Source organism: Hippopotamus amphibius, chromosome 17 (assembly GCF_030028045.1).
Source record: "Hippopotamus amphibius kiboko isolate mHipAmp2 chromosome 17, mHipAmp2.hap2, whole genome shotgun sequence".
Lineage (NCBI taxonomy): Eukaryota > Metazoa > Chordata > Mammalia > Artiodactyla > Hippopotamidae > Hippopotamus > Hippopotamus amphibius.
The window spans coordinates 51,378,557-51,394,524 of NC_080202.1; the positions used below are offsets into that span (position 1 = coordinate 51,378,557).

Consider the following 15,968-nt stretch of genomic DNA (forward strand, 5'->3'; position numbering starts at 1 on the left):
AGCTAAAGACCGCCAGGAACTCTGTTGACTCACTGCAATGAGGGAGACTTCACACGGTCAAGAAATGGGGGCATTTCCATAGGAGGGTGTTGGGAAGGACTCAGACTAGCGCTTGTGTTAGGAGAGCACTTCGCTGTGTTCGATGCTCTCAGGGAGCAGCAGTGATTTGGGGGCTGCTGTCTTAGTAACTCTCATTGAGCAAGGTTAAAGCTGTTGCTGTAAGAGCAGCAGCTGCTCAGGCACCAGGACGCGGTCTGGCCTTTGCTTGCTCAGATGCTGCCTCATTCTGGACTGTGTTCATGCAAGGTCTTGTACTTATGCTGCGCCTGTCAGCCAGAGTGTCCTTGTTTAGGGAGCCGTCATATCTGATGTAGCCCGCTGTGGCCAGGCTGTGTGCCAGAATCGCTGGTGCTCTTTCTGTGCCTGATGAGATGACAGAAAGACGACTGTCTAGGCCAGGAGTGGACTTGGCACTCGGGTCTAGAAAATGCCTGTCTGCCCAGCAGAGGCTAACTTTCTACTTCTACTGGAGGACAGTGCATTGTGTGGCTCAAAGCCGACCAGCATTGTCTGCTGGCTTCTTGATTCCCTGCTTCAAAGTTTTATCATTGCTCCATGGTCCACTTTAGAAATGAGGGTAATGGATGGTAGCTTTTGAAGGTTCTCTGATTGTTCTACTAGTGAAACACTGTATCATATGAAACAACCTTACCTACAAAGATTTCTGCATGTTACAATAGTTTCCTACTGCTGTTGTGTTTGAATTTCCTGTGGCTGCTGTAAGAAATGACCAACAATTGAAATTTATTCTCCTACAGTCCTGGAGGCCAGAAGTCCAAAATAGGTACCACTGGACTGAAATTTAGGTGTGGCGGTCCCCTGGTTAAGATTCCGCGCTCCCAATGCAGGGGGCCCGGGTCCGATCCCTGGTCAGGGAACTAGATCCCACATGCCGCAGCTAAAAGATCCCACATGCCGCACCGAAGATCCTGCATGTGGCAATGAAGATCCTGCGTGCCACAACTAAGACCTGGCACAGCCAAATAAATAAATTAAGTAAATAAATAAACCCTTTAATAACCCCACAGTAGACAGACACCTCACTAGATACCCAACCCCCAGTGGAGATATCCTTGGTCATAGGGACACTCAGAGTATCCCAAGAGGATTCTGTGAAGTGTCTCTTCCTGTGGCCCAAGCTGTTAAAACGTTACATGGTGTTTTTCCTCTTACAAATGGAAAGGTGGGCTTTAATATAGAACAGATGTGAAGCTTGTGCCCTCTATTCCCAGCTCAAACCCCCATCTGCCCCTAGAGGTGAGAGCTCAGGAAAGGAGGGTTGGCTGAGGATGGTCTCTCTGCCTGAAGGCTTGGGAGTCATCAGTGGGGCTATGCTGGTTCCGGTGTGGAAGCCAAAACAAAGTGCCACAAACAACAGGCCTTCATGTTCTTGGTCTGGGGCTTCTAGGGGAGGACCCCTTCCAGGCCTCGTCCACCTCCTGCAGGTGGCCTGACACTCTTGGCTTTCACCAGCTTGTGGCCGTATCACTTTAGTCTCGGCCCCCACCATCCCCTGGCCATCCCCTCTGTGTCCACTCCAGAAAAGGACACATTCACGGGTTCTGGGCGGTCATATCTTTGGGGCCCCCATTCACCCCACCACAGTGGGTGACACAGGCTTGAGCTTCCTTGTTAGGATATGATGGCTGTGGGGAGGAGATGGCTGTAACAGCAATGGAAGTGAGTGGAATGTGAACTGGAGTTGGCCCTGAAGGCTGCCCTCAGGGAAATCAAGCAAAAAGTTGAGCCTCTCACTTCCCCACATGCCCATCGATGACCACAGGAACCTGCTCAGGCTCCAAGCAGTAATGACCACACAAGCCTCTGGCATCAGGATTCTTTCTGAGTCTATGGGCCTCGGCGAGGAGTGTTGGATCTGCTGTTAGATCCTGTCCCAAACCATGGGCTGGCTGCCTGTGCAGCCCTGCCAGCCTGCGTTCCCCCCACATACGCTGGCACGGAGGGAGAGCCTGCTCCAAGTTCCCAGGGCAGACACTACCACACGCGGAAATGTCTCTGCCCTGGAGAGTGCGCCAGCGGCCCCAGGGTGCAGATGGTGTGAGAGGGATGCATGTGGGATGGGAGGGGCACTGTCTGGACTGCAGGTGCCTGGGTGGGAAGGGGAGATAGGACAGGGGACAGTGAAAAGGGAGACCAGAGGGTTCTCTGTGCAGGGACCCTGGGGCCAGCTGCTCCTGTCTCCATGGCCACTTGTGTTGGAATAGGACCATGGGCCCAGAGCCTTGCTTGATGATGGGCTGTGTCCCAGGGGTCGTGTCCTGGGTGGAGGTGGAGATGGGGGGCGGCTCTGTGATCTGGAGGACTCTGTGTGCCTGTTGGGGGGAACTTTGTGTCTTAGGGAGCTCTGTGTCCCTGAAGAGGGTTCCGTGTTTCCTGGAGGGGGCTCTGTGTCTTGGGGGTTCTGTGTCCTGGGGGCAGCTGTGTGTCGTGGGTATCTCTGGATCTTGGGGGTGGTCTGTGTCCCTGTAGGGGTCTCTCTGTGAGGAGATGTAGGGTGGGGCGGTGAGAGGGTCTATACATTCATATACAGTTGACCCTTGAACAACGCCGGGATTAGGGGCACCCACCATCCACAGTCAAAAATCCGCGTGTAGTTTATAGTCGGCCCTCCTAACCTCGGTATCTGCCGTTCTGCTTCCACGGATGTAACCAACCAGGGTCGTGTAGCCCTGTGGCACTTATTGTTGAAAAAAATCTGCATATAAGTGGCCCCACGTTATTCAAGGGTCACCTGTACTTCCATTTCCTCACTTCCACTTATTTTGCTATTTTTGAGTACATTTTACTAGCATATCTGTTAAAAACTCCATAATGCATTGTTATTTTTACTGAGATATCTTTTTATCAATTACAAATAAGAAAATCTCTTACACTTACCATAATTTACATGATTTCCGGGGAGACTCGAGTTACTGTGCGGGTCTGGGCCCTGCCTGCTCCTGAGGGTCGTGGGGCATGTCTGTCCCCTTGAATCGCCGCCCCTCGCGGACTCCGTCGCCCGGGGGGAGGTCTCCTCTGACGGGGGCAGGCGCTTCCCGCCCCAGCCCCGCCCTCCACAGATACGACCGCGCCCTCCGAAGATGAAGCCCCGCCCCTCAACCAGGCCCCGCCCCAAACCTCCCCGCCCCGCCCTCCTCAGGCGCGGCCCCGCCCCCCCGCAGACGTGACGCTCTCAGCGCTCCCTCGCCTCCCGGCAGGCCTCGGGTGGATGCATTCGGCGCTCCGCGACTCCCTGGCTGCGCGCGCAGGCGGTGGGCCTCTCGCTTCCGGCCGCGGCGGCCTCAGCGCTGGCCAGACGGACCCCTGCGGCCGGCCTGCCTGAGCGGCATGCGGCGCTGAGGCGCAGTGGATCCCGCGGCGCCATGAACCTCCTGCCCTGCAACCCGCACGGCAACGGGCTGCTCTATGCCGGCTTCAACCAGGACCACGGTGAGGGGAGCCCGTCCGCGGCCCTGGCCCTCCCGCCGTCGTGGCCCCTCCGAGCGGGGTCCCGCCCTCGGCCCTCGGCGCCCTGCGGCGGCGTCCGCCCCGCGTCCAGGCCGCCGGTCCTCCCCACCGCTCGGCGCCTCTTCCCCTCCCCCCGACGCTCCCTTCCCACCCCACCCCCCGCCACCCTCCCCCCGCGGCCGCTGGCCCGCCGCCCCCTTCCCCATCCCCGGTCGGACGGTGACGGGTTTTCCGGGTAGCGTCGGTTCCTTCCTGCGGGTTTAGGGTCCCCCGCGGCCGGGACGGGGTCGCGCTAAGGTGAGGACGCCCCCGCAGGACCAGGACCTTGTCCGCGAGGGTCCTCGCCTTTTCTGCTGATTTTCATAGAAAATGTCGCCGGACGCACACTTTCTTCTTTTGTGGGGTGGAAACCGGACCGTCCTGCACGACTTTGGGGAAATGGCATTTTTTCGCGTTTCCGAGTCCGGCGGGATGCGGGGCTGCGCCCAGCTCTCACCCGGGGAGGGGGGGGACCCGAGTCGGTTCTGAGCGTTCGCTTTGGAAGCCGATTTGAAGAGGATCCAGAAGCAGGAACCGCAGGACCCGTGTCTGTGAAGCTAGTTTGGTGTGGAATTAAATAGGCCGGGCGGGGGTCGTCCGGCTGTGTCCGCGCGTGGGCACCGGGGCTTGTGGGGTGCTAGGTCCAAGGGTCCGACTGTGGGGCCCTGGGAGAGTGCAGTGTGTCTGGCGGCCGAGGCGAGGCGGGGGTTTTCCCTCAGGGAGGAGCCCTTGAGGGCAGGAAGGGTTCTTAGAGGGGTGGAGCTGGTCGTGGGGAGGAACGTGGGATGGGGGCGGCCGGCCCGGGGACCGCAGGTGTTGTGGCCCCACGCTACGGTTGTGGGGTGCGCTCTTGGGGCCAGTTGTTGGGCATCGGGCAATATGTGGCTGAACACTTTGGGTTTTGATTTCCAGAGGTAGGCCAGTAGGTTTTTCAATAGGTTCTGATAATAATTGAGAACTCTTTAAGGAGTTAACCGTGTTATACTAGCTCCTTAAGAAATGTGCTTTCAGTGGAAAGAGGTGACTGGCTGATAGTAAGCGGGGAAGAGGCAGCCCTAAAAAACAAACACGGAAGCAAAAAGCTTCCCGACTGTGCGGCCCTTAAATGCAAGATCTTTTATACCTGCCTTAGTGCCAGATGAGGAATCCTTGTACTAAGTTTCAGTATAATAATTGAGGCTCACAGTAATGCTAATTATTTTAGAAACCAGTGAAGTTTATAATGTCTTTATAAAGGTTTCATCAAAGATTATTTAGAAAATACAGCTATGGCTTATAAATGAATATATTTCAGTTGTCTGAAAAATACACTCTCCCTTGTGTAAAAGCACCTCATCTCATTGTAATAAATTACAAGTAAAGCTTGCAGTGTTGCTGAAAGAAAATATGCTTTTATACTTAAGCATCTGCTTATCCTTAGCTTAATTCCCTGTAGTGTAAATGTATGCCAGATTGTTGGGTTCATTACATTTTGTTTTTACACTGATTTTTAATTTTTACTCAGCATTTTTAGCACTCATTGCAACTTTAGAAACATTTGCTCATAATTTTAAATTGTTCAAACATTTGACTTGTCTTCTCCCAAAGATAACTTGCATTACAGTTTTTAAGACTGAGGTGTTGACATATACATTTCTGTAATCTGGCAGCCGTTTTTCTTTCTCTTCCCGTGGGAAACACAGGTTTGAGTACACGCAGCTTCTCTATAGACTAGCTTGTCCTGCCTGGACCGAGACCGAGGCCACAGGCTGACTTTTCTGGCTCTCTCTGCTGTGGGTCTGGAGTGTGGGTGAAGAGCACTTGCATGGGACCTGCCTATGGCTCACTCGTAGAAGAATGCCCTTCAGTGATTCTGATGCTCTGTTGCCAGTCTGTACTGTGCTTCCTCTGCCCTGTGCTTGGTCACCAGCAGTTGGCTTGAGGACTTCTCTGTGGGCAAAAGTTTTGTTAAGATAGCAAAGATGGGAAGATTAATGCCAACTTTTGTATGATAACCAAGTAAAATCAATTAATTATTTCTCAGGGATAATGCCTAGCCTCCTTAGAGAGCGGTTTCCAGCCTTGTGGTGTTTGTAGTGCCTTTTCATCTGGCTTTTTATTTAAGGGCACTATTCTTACAGAAAACTGCACGTATCCTAAGTATTCAGCTTGGTGAATTTTCCAAACTGAACACACCCTTCCACAGCACCCAGGTTAAGAAACCAAACACCTGTGCTCCTTCCAGCCACTCCCCCATTCGGACTTCCAATGACAGAGATTAGCTTTGCCTGTTTCCGTACTGTATTTTGTTTCTGGCTTTTTTATTCAGTGTCCGTGTTTGTCAGGTTTTTTTTCCTATACTGTTGAGTATAATTGTAGATCATTCTCATTGGTGCAGTGTTTCTTTGTGTGAATATATCACAGTTCATTTATCCATTCAAGCATTGGTAGGCCTTTGGGTAGGTTCCCAGTTTGGGGCCATTATGAGCATAGTGGTGCTGCTGTGAGCATTCTGATACCTGTCTTGTGGTGAACGTATGTTGTCATTAATGCAAGGCTTATATACCTAGGAGTAGAATTGCCAGCGGTAGTCGTGCAGGCAGTTTTCTGCAGTGGTTGTCCTGGTTTGCCCTCCAACAGCAGTTCTGAGAGTTCCCGTGAGACTTCTACACAATCCTTACATTTGGTGTATTTTCCATCATTTTGGTGGATGTTTAGTAGATCTCATTGTGGTATACATGTGAGCTTGTATTTGCATTTCCCTGATTCTGTATGTTTATTGACCATTTGGATATTCTCTTTTGTGAAACATCCAAATCTTTTGCTTATTATTCTGTTGGGTTGTCTGCCTTTTTCTTGTGGTTTTAAAGGGATTTTTTTGTGTATTTTATACAAGTCATGTCAGAAATACATGTGTTCTGGTGAAGACAGGTAAGAGATGTACAGGCTTAAAACTTGTGGAAGGTTTAATAAATAGTTGAGAAAGGAAGAGGAACTTCTGTATTATTTCCATACTTTGCAGAAAGCCAAGCTCTGGTTCCTCTGTCCAGATAACATGATTCCAGTAACACAAAGAGGGAGTTGCAATCCAGAATAAGTTAGAGATAAAAAGTAACATTGCATTTTCCGTGAGTATCAGACTCCAGGCCCAGATAAGTGCCTGAGAGTTGATTGCAGAACAGTCTCAAGCTCATGGGGAAGCTGTCATGGTCCTTGCAGTTTTATAAGTAACTTGGACAAAACATAGAAGCATGCTTTTCATGTTAGGGTGGGGGGTGGCTGATAGGATAGAATAATGTCTTCCTAACCCTAGAAGGCAGATTGAAATCTGGAGAAGAGACCCTGGGGGCAGCTTTGGCATGCAAGCCAGTAGTGCGGTCGTGGTGAGGGTCCAGGCTCTGCAGCTTGTCTTGGGAAAAGAAGTGGAGGGTTTGGTGTTTCTCCTTCTGGCCACAGCTTCATGTGAGCCTGCAAGGTGGTATTGAAGGAGATTAATGTGGTCTTGGTCACATTTAGGCCAGTGAAGTCCAGGTCACAGGATCATCTTGAAAGTTGAGTGCTTCATTCAGTTCCTAACAGTGCCTTTCATTGGACCATTAATAGTATGGTGTGTGACTTGGGGATGGTGACCATGACAGGGGTTTAGGGAGTTAGGATTAGTCCAAGTGGGAGTGAAGTTGTGGAGACCTCAAGCCGCCTTCTGGAAGACCATCCATACTAGCCCTTCCCCCCCCTTCCCCAACCAGGTGTGTCCACACCTGTTGGGTTTGCCCGCTTTGTGGCTGTCCTCGTGGACTTTCTTGTTTGTCATTGCCTCTCTAGGACTTGGTGCCTGATGCAGCCCTCGAGAGGTGTGTCGGGAATGGGGAGGCCAGTGGTGGGTGTTAGAGGCAGGAGTTGAGGGAAATGCACGGTGGCAGAGTGGCTGGTGCAGTCGCCTGTGAGCCCCTCGCTCTGGAGTTAAGTGAGCCTGGTCCACAGGATGCCAGAAGGGCCCTGTGGGGGGCAATGGAGTGACGTGCAAACCCTCTGATAACAGTCCATGAGGAGAGTCGTAGTGACACTTGCAGACCACATCCGTGTTGTTTTGAGCATCCACAAGAGTTCCTAGGAGAGGTCACTGTCTCGGGACCCCTTGCTTGTGCCACTTTAGGCCTGGGGTCCTCAGCTGAGACCCCAGTGGAGTGATTAATATGTCTCTCTCAAACTTTAGGGTGCTTTGCGTGTGGGATGGAAAATGGATTCCGAGTCTATAACACCGATCCACTAAAGGAAAAAGAGAAACAAGGTAAGAGTAACTGACGTTTCTTGGTTTCTGCCCTTTTCCAGCCCTCAGAGTCTAGATTTTATCTTGCAGATTAGAGGGGAGCTGGCTTTGAGAAGTGAACAGGGTTCATGGCTCTGTCAGCCTGGACACAGCTGTGTCCTCTTTCTTCCGTTGAGCTTCTACGAGCGCTGGGCTCTGCGGGCCGGGTGCAGTGGTGATTTCAGCAGGTGTTGGTGACTCTGAGTCCTCTGGTGAATCCAGTATCTGCTCGTCTTGCTGAGAGAATCAGGTGTGATTGTGCTGACCCTTTCACTCTTCCTGTCAAATGTGAAGCGGTAGGGAGCTCAAGTGAGGGGTTTAGTTACAGCATGTGGGACTTTGATTCTTAAAATGACCCACACTTAGAAAATGCTACTGTAGCGATAAATTATAGTTGCTTCTGTTTACTTATTTCAGTGTCTTAAATTATGTTTTCATGTAATACAAGTTTTCAGAAGCTGGAATCAGGAATTCTGTTGGTAAAATAAAATGATGGTGGTCCTTTTCCCATCTGACAGGAAAGATGTGTAATTTATGGATAGAATCGTCCCATTTTCTTCTTCTCCTACATGTTTTTCTTGAGCTTTTAATGTCTCCTGGTCTTTACCTGCCAACGGATGAACAAATCTCAGATAAATCATAAACAATGAGGAACATCCTTTTTCTTCCTGCAGTTGTGGTTTTGGTTTTTATTCATTGTGCAAGTTATGTTTTCTGATGCAGAAACTATTTCTCATCTGTAAGAGGAAGTCACTGCATTCTTAAGCTCCCCTATCAGCCCCCTTCCATTTTGATAACTAATATCCTACATCAGGGATTTTTCAGAATCTTTTTTTTTTTTTTTTTTGGTACTGGAACCTCTTTGTCAAGTAAAATCTTCCATACATCCCTGATATGTAAAACAGTTAGTGGTGCTTTATATCTAGGAGTTTATTTTGTAAGCTGAAGTCTATAACTTGTTTATTAGAGAAAGACCGTGTATTCGGGTAGTAAAGGGTTCAGACTCTGGGCCCACACTGTTTAGATCACAGTCCTGCTCTGCCCTTCGGGCAAGTTCCTCACCTTCTCTTGGCCTCAACTTCTTTATGTGTAAAAATGAAGATAACTGCCAGCCTCCTAGGGTTATTGTAAAGATGGATGAATTAGGACACATGAGACACACAGACTAGTGGCAGCACACACAGAAAATGCTTTGTAAGCTTGTGCCCTCATCATTGGTGGCAGCAGTGTTACCCTTAAAGAGAGGGTCTTTGGGATTAATGAGTGTTACAGGCCACAGTGGGAGTCTCCTGTCAGTCTTCTGCTGTTGACTTCTGTTTATTTTGTTTTGGTTACATAGTGAATTAAGACAACTGTTTTGTACAGAAAAGTAGTTACAAGATATTTTGAAACAGCTTAACTTGTAGATTTCAGGATACTTTTTACTTAAATTGACCTAGAAATTCAGGAGTTACAGACTTTAGTTTCAAAGATAAATCAGCGGCATATTAAAAACTGCTTTCTAATTAATGAAATATTTACAGTAAATGTAGAATTTTTTATAAAAAACAAGTTAAACAAGAAACATCCAAACCTCCCAAGTACCAGGAAGGTTTGCTGTTGTCGTGGCGCAGTACCATGTGTTCTCTGTTCCTGCTCAGCTGCACTGTGTCTGGGGCAGGCTGTCCCTGAGCTTAGCTTGTAGTGAATTTTGAAATTGCGAGAGATTCAGCAGGGCCGTGTGGTACTTACTGATGGTGTGTTGAAGGACTTCACCTACGTGCACTTGCAGGCTAGTCTGCTGCTATATATCTGGCAGCTAACTCAACAGTAGAAAACAGGCAGAAGACTTGACTTTGTTCCTCTTTTATATTTGAGATTTGCTTTCCTAAATGAGGAAGGACATGTGCCTGCATAGTACGGTCGTTCCCAGATCTGGGCTCTCAGCCTTGTCTCCTCTGTGACCCTGGTTCTGAGTAAGGGGACTGAGCTACTGGTTGTGAGCCGAGTGCCTCTTGCAGGCACACCCATCACTGGATGGAGCTGGCAGTGCTGGGAAGCCATGTTGGGCATCCTGGGATCCCAGTGGAGGCAGCTTTCTCCTCCCAGGTGTCGTGGGTCCTGCGTCCCGTGCACAGAGCAGCGTGGCTCTGCTCAGGGGAGGCGTGGGATCCCTGGGAGCACAGCCCCTGTGGTGTTCTCACAGGGTTGCTGTGGGGTCCGAGTGTAGAACTCCTCTTCATGTATATCACACACACATCCAACAAAGACATGTCAAGAGTGATACATTTGGATAAAATTATATCTAAGTGGTTATAGAAATAAAAGGAGTGCTAAAAAGTCAACTCCACTCTTCATTTAGAAACACAACCCTCCCACATTCCAAAGGTGACTAGAACTTTTGTAGCCCACGCTGGATGAAATTGCAAGGTCCTCAGTGAGACCACCCAGGGTCTGGAAATAAGAGGTGACCTGTTTGCACACAGTCCCTGATGTTGCCCAGTTCAGCACCTGCCTGACCTGACAGTCTGTTGGGGCCTTACCCATGGCCCATCATCCTCCAGTTTCAGAGCAGGTTATGTGGGCTCCATGCCCTGCGTGGTCAGCCCAGCATGTGGGGGATGAGGGGACTAGAGAGAGATGGGAAGCATGCTAGACGGAAGGGGCTAAGCCGATTGTGGGGGTGGGGGAGGCGTGTCCAGGTCAGTGGTGAGGGTATGGAGAGGCACATCATCCCATGGCCTGTTCCTAACCTTGATGGTACACGTTTAAATTGGTAGAAGCTTTTTTGTAGAATAATTTGGCAAACTGTTCATTTTCTATATTTACACGCCCACACACACATACTCTGTTTGATCCAGCAATCACACTTAAAGGATTTTATCTGAAGGAAAAAATTGAGAAAAAGACACTAGATGCTGTGGTACCTCCTGATGCAAAGGTACGGCTGTGATGCACTGTTAGAGGGAAAAGTTGGAAAATAGGGTGATGCTGCCAGCTGGTGCTGTTGGTTTGAGTTCAGAAGTACGTACATGATCTCATTTACATCTGTTCCTACTTTATGCTTTTCTGTGTTGTTTTATTTTTATAGTGATAATATATAATTTGTATAATGAGAAATAATTGATATTTCCATTAGAAGAAAACTCCTCGGAAATAGGAAAGAAGGAGCTGAGGGTTGCAGGCCAAGATGAAAAGGCAGAGGGCTGTTGTTGTCTCCGGAGGGCTGAGTTCTGTTCCTTCCTGTAAGAGCCTCTCAGTGGAATGGATGTTAAGCCAACACTCAGACGTCGTTCTCCCCATTTTTTTTTCGGTTTCTCTCTCTCTCTTTCTCTCTCTCTTTTTTTAAGATCCCATGAGCTGCTTGTGGGATCTCAGTTCCCTGGCCAGGGATTGAACCCAAGCTCTCGGCAGTGAGAGCTCAGAGTCCTAACCACTGGACTGCCAGGGAATCCCCCCAGTTTCTCATTTTTTGAGGCAGATTCTGTTGGAAGAATGGGACATGTCAGGTATTGATTTGTGCCTGAAGCTTTCATTGGTCGAAGTTGCTTGGAAGCCTGTCTTGCGTCCTCCATCTCTCTCTGTAGTATAGTCTGCTGCATAGCAAGCCACTGGGCCTAGGGACTTTTAGAGAGAGAGACACTGACGAGCATCCTTGGGCACGTGTCTGCGTTTTCTGCCAGTGAGCGATGCCTGTGGATCTTGGGGCCTGGGGCACGGGGGCTCTGATGCAACATTGGGCTTCCTTTCAGGAGACCCCCCACCTGCTGCAGGAGGTGGGGGTTCAGACACTCTTGGGGGCTGGGGCAGGTGCTCACTGGGGTGGCATCTGCAGCCCTTAGTGGGGGGCACTAAAAAGTCCTCTGGCTCTCCTGGAGTTTGGAGTCTTGCCTTTGATTGCTTCTGCTCTTCCTAAGAAAGCCTCATGTTCCCCTTTCCCTGCTTCATCAGTTGATGCTGAAAAATCTGCTTTTCTCTTTTTGTTTCCAGAGTTAAATTTCAGAGGTCATAGCTGTTTACAGTGGTCAAAACTGCTTGTCTGTCTTAATCCTTAACTCAACATCTTTGTAATCTTGACATTGATTTTTTTTAAATTGCATCAAAGAGTCAGCCATAAATAGGCATCAAGGTAAAACAAAATAATTCTAATTTCATGTAATACTGGGTTTTTTTGGTTGTTGTTTTTGGAAAGAGCCTTAGAGAAAAATCATAGCCTATATCATTTACTTATTTTTTATTTTAAATTTGTTTATTTATTTATTGGCTGCGTTAGGTTTTTGTTGCTGCACACGGGCTTTCTCTAGTTGTGGCAAGTGGGGGCTACTCTTCATTGTGGTGCCTGGGCTTCTCATTGCAGTGGTTTCTCTTGTTGTGGAGCCAGACTCTAGGCACGCAGGCTTCAGTAGTTGTGGCACGCGGGCTCAACAGTTGTGGCTTGCAGGCTCTAGAGCACAGCCTTAGTAGTTGTGGCATACAGATTTAGTTGCTTCATGGCATGTGGGATCTTCCTGGACCAGGGATGGAACCCATGTCCCCTGCATTGGCAGGCAGATGCTTAGCCACTGGGCCACCAGAGAAGTCCCTTAAATTAAAAGTTTTTAAAAAATTTGGAACAGAATGTAATATCCTTTTAACAGAAATTTTTGGTGATTTCTTCACATGAAGTACTTCAGTTTTTATTTTTTTCCCATCCTACCTGATTGGTTCTCTGTGTCTGGGTCCCATTTCAGAGCCTGCTGTGCCTCCTGGCATTTCTTCATTCTCCTGTTAGCTTGGTCACGTCTTGCTAAGGGAGTGACTTGCTGCTTTTAGAACTTGAGAAGACTCATGACTCTTGACAAATCCAACGTTAATAAGTTTGAAGTCTCGGTGCTCCATGTAGTGTTGTGTGTATTCGTATTAAACATCCTCCCTTAGTTGGATAGTATTTTAAAAATGTGTTGGTTACCTCTTGGCATAATTCAAGGTTTCTCTTAATAGATTTGTTTCTAGAACTTATTGGACCTGCACTGAGGAAATAATTACACTCCTAACAGACCCCTAGAACACGTCATCTTGCAAAATTGAAACGCTGTCCCCATTAGACACTGACTCCCCTTCCTCCTCCCCCAGCCACCACCATCCTACTTTCTGTCTCTATGAATTTGTCTACTCCAGGGACCTCATATAAGTAGACTCATACAGCATTTGTCCTTTTGTGACTGGCTTATTTCACTTAATATTCTCAAGGTTCATCTGTGTTGTACCATGTGCCAGATTTTCCGTCCTTTTTTTAAAAATTAATTAATTAATTAATTTAATTGGCTGTGTTGGGTCTTCGTTGCTGCACACGGGCTTTCTCTAGTTGTGGCGAGCAGGGGCTACTCTTCTTTGTGGTGCGTGGGCTTCTCATTGCGGTGGCCTCTCTTGTTGCAGAGCACGGGCTCTAGGCGTGTTGGCTTCAGTAGTTGCAGCACATGGGCTCAATAGTTGTGGCTCACGGGCTCTGGAGCACAGGCTCAGTAGTTGTGGTGCACGGGCTTAGTTGCTCCGCAGCATGTGGGATCTTCCTGGGGCAGGGATCGAACCCGTGTTCCCTGCATTGGCAGGTGGATTCTTACCCACTGCGCCACCTAGGAAGTCCCTCCATCCTTTTTAAGCTGAGCAATATTCCAGTATGTGGATGGACCACGTTTTGTTCACCCCTCAATAGACGTTTGGGTTGCTTTTAATTCTTGGCTGTTGTGAATAATGCTGCCGTAAACATGGGTGTGAAAATACTTCTTCACAGCCTTGATTTCAGTTCCTTTGAGTGTATACCAACAAGTGGGATTGCTGGATCACGTGGTGGTCTGTTTAATTTTTTGAGGAACCATCATAGTCTCCAGTAGCAGCTGTACCAGCAGTACATAAGGGACACAAGGGTTCCCATTTCTCCACGTTCTTGCCAACACTTGTTATTTTATGTGGGGATTTTGGGGGGTTTTTTGTTATTTTTTGATAGTGGCCACCTTAATGGTTATGGTGGTATATCTCATTGTTGTTTTAATTGAAGTATAATTGATTTACAATGTTGTGTTTCTGGTGTACAGCAAAGTGATTCAGTTATCCATATATACATATATATATGCCTTCTTTTTCGGATTCATTGCCATTATAGGTTATTACAAGATAATTGAGTATAGTTCCTTGTGCTATACAGCAAATCCTTGTTTACCTGTTTTATATATAGTATTGTGTATATGTTGATCCCAAACTCCTAATTTATCCCTCCCTAGCCCCCTTTCTCCTTTGGTAAGGGTAAGTTTGTTTTCTATGTCTTTGAGTCTATTTCTGTTTTGTAAGTAGGTTCATTTGTATCATTATTTTAGATTCCACTTTAAAGTGATATCATATGATGATTGTCTGACTTATTTCACTTCGTATGATCATCTCTGGGTCCATCCATATTGCTGCAGATGGCATTATTTCATTCTTTTTTAAGTCTGAATAATATTTCATTGTGTGTGTATATATTCCATCTTTTTTATCTGTTCATCTGTCGATGAACATTTAGGTTGCTTTCATGTCTTGGCTATTGTAAATAGTGCTGCTGCAAACATTGGGGTGCATGTATCTTTTCAAATTAGAGTTTTCTCCGGATATACACCCAGGAGTGGGATTGCAGGATAATATGGTGACTCAATTTTTAGTTTTTAAAGGAACCTCCATATTGTTCTCCATAGTGGCTGCACCAATTTGCATTTCCACCCACAGTGTAGGAGGGTTCCTTTTTCTCCACACCCTGTCCAACATTTATTATTTGTAGACTTTTTGATGATGGCCATTCTGACTGGTGTGAGGTGATACCTCATTGTAGTTTTGTTTTGTTTTTTGTTTTTTTTTAATTAATTAATTAATTTATTTATTGGCTGAATTGGGTCTTCATTGCTGCATGTGGCTTTCTCTAGTTGTGGTGAGTGGGGGCTACTCTTCATTGTGGTGTGCCGGCTCTTCATTGTAGTGGCTTCTCTTGTTGCGGAGCATGGGCCCTAGGCACGTGGGCTTCAGTAGTTGTGGCACATGGGCTCAATAGTTGTGGCGAGTGGACTCTAGAGCGCAGGCTGAATAGTTGTGGTGCACAGGCTTAGTTGCTCCGCGGCATGTGGGATCTTCCTGGAGCAGTGATGGAACCTGGGTCCCCTGCATTGGCAGACGGATTCTTAACCACTGTGCCACCTAGGAAGTCTCCTTATTGTAGTTTTGATTTGCATTTCTATAATAATTAGTGATATTGAGCATCTTTTCATGTGCCGGTTGGCCATCTGTATGTCTTCTTTGGAGAAATGTCTGTTTAGGTCTTCTGCCCATCTTCTGATTGGGTGGTTTGTTTTTTTGTTATTGAGTTGTATAAGCTGTTTGTATATTTTGGAAATTAAGCCCTTCTCAGTAGCATCGTTTGCAAATATTTTCTCCCAGTCCACAGGTTGTCCTTTTGTTTATGGTTTCCTTTGCTGTGCAAAAGCTTTTAAGTTTAATTAAGTCCCATTTGTTTATTTTTGTTTTTATTTCCATTACTTTAGGAGATGGATCCAAAAAAATATTGCTGTGATTTATGTCAGAAAGTGTTCTGCCTATGTTTTCCTCTAGATTTATAGTATCTGGTCTTACACTTAGGTGTGTGGTTTTTTTTTTTTTTTCCTTTTGGTTTGTTTTGTTGTTGTTTTGTTTTGTTTTGGCAGTGCCAAACGGCATACAGGATCTTAGTTCCCTGAACAGTGATTGAACCCATGCCCCCTGCAGTGGAAACATGGAGTCTTAATCACTGGACTGTCAGGGATGTCCTACATTTAGGTTTTTAATCCATTTTGAGTTTATTTTTGTATATGGTGTTAGAGAATGTTTGTTTATTTACTTATTTATTTATTTATTGGCTGTGTTGGGTCTTTATTGCTGCTGTGAGGGCTTTTTCTAGTTGCGGAGAGCAGGGGCTACTCTTTGTTGCCGTGTGCAGGCTTCTCATTGCGGTGGCTTCTCTTGTTGCAGAGCACAGGCTCTAGGCGTGCAGGCTTCAGTAGTTGTAGCATGTGGGCTCAGTAGTTGTGGCTCATAGGCTCAGTAGTTGTGGCACATGGGCTTAGTTGCTCCACAGCATGTGGGATCATCCTGGACCAGGGCT

The 15,968-nt window shown here is 47.4% G+C and overlaps 1 protein-coding gene across 2 annotated transcripts in view; it reads left to right on the top strand.

The window, feature by feature from the left end:
- Positions 1 to 3,286: 3,286 nt before the first annotated feature.
- The window catches only part of WDR45B (WD repeat domain 45B), a 29,747-nt gene continuing 17,065 nt past the window's right edge, over positions 3,287 to 15,968 (top strand). The window contains exons 1-2 of one of the 2 annotated variants that reach the window (XM_057715807.1): positions 3,287 to 3,510; positions 7,760 to 7,834. In XM_057715807.1, coding sequence (XP_057571790.1) covers positions 3,444 to 3,510; positions 7,760 to 7,834 — 142 coding nt within the window. In that variant the 5' untranslated portion in view covers positions 3,287 to 3,443. The remainder of the gene's footprint in view (positions 3,511 to 7,759; positions 7,835 to 15,968) is intronic. The other variant, XM_057715808.1, reaches the window with a different exon arrangement.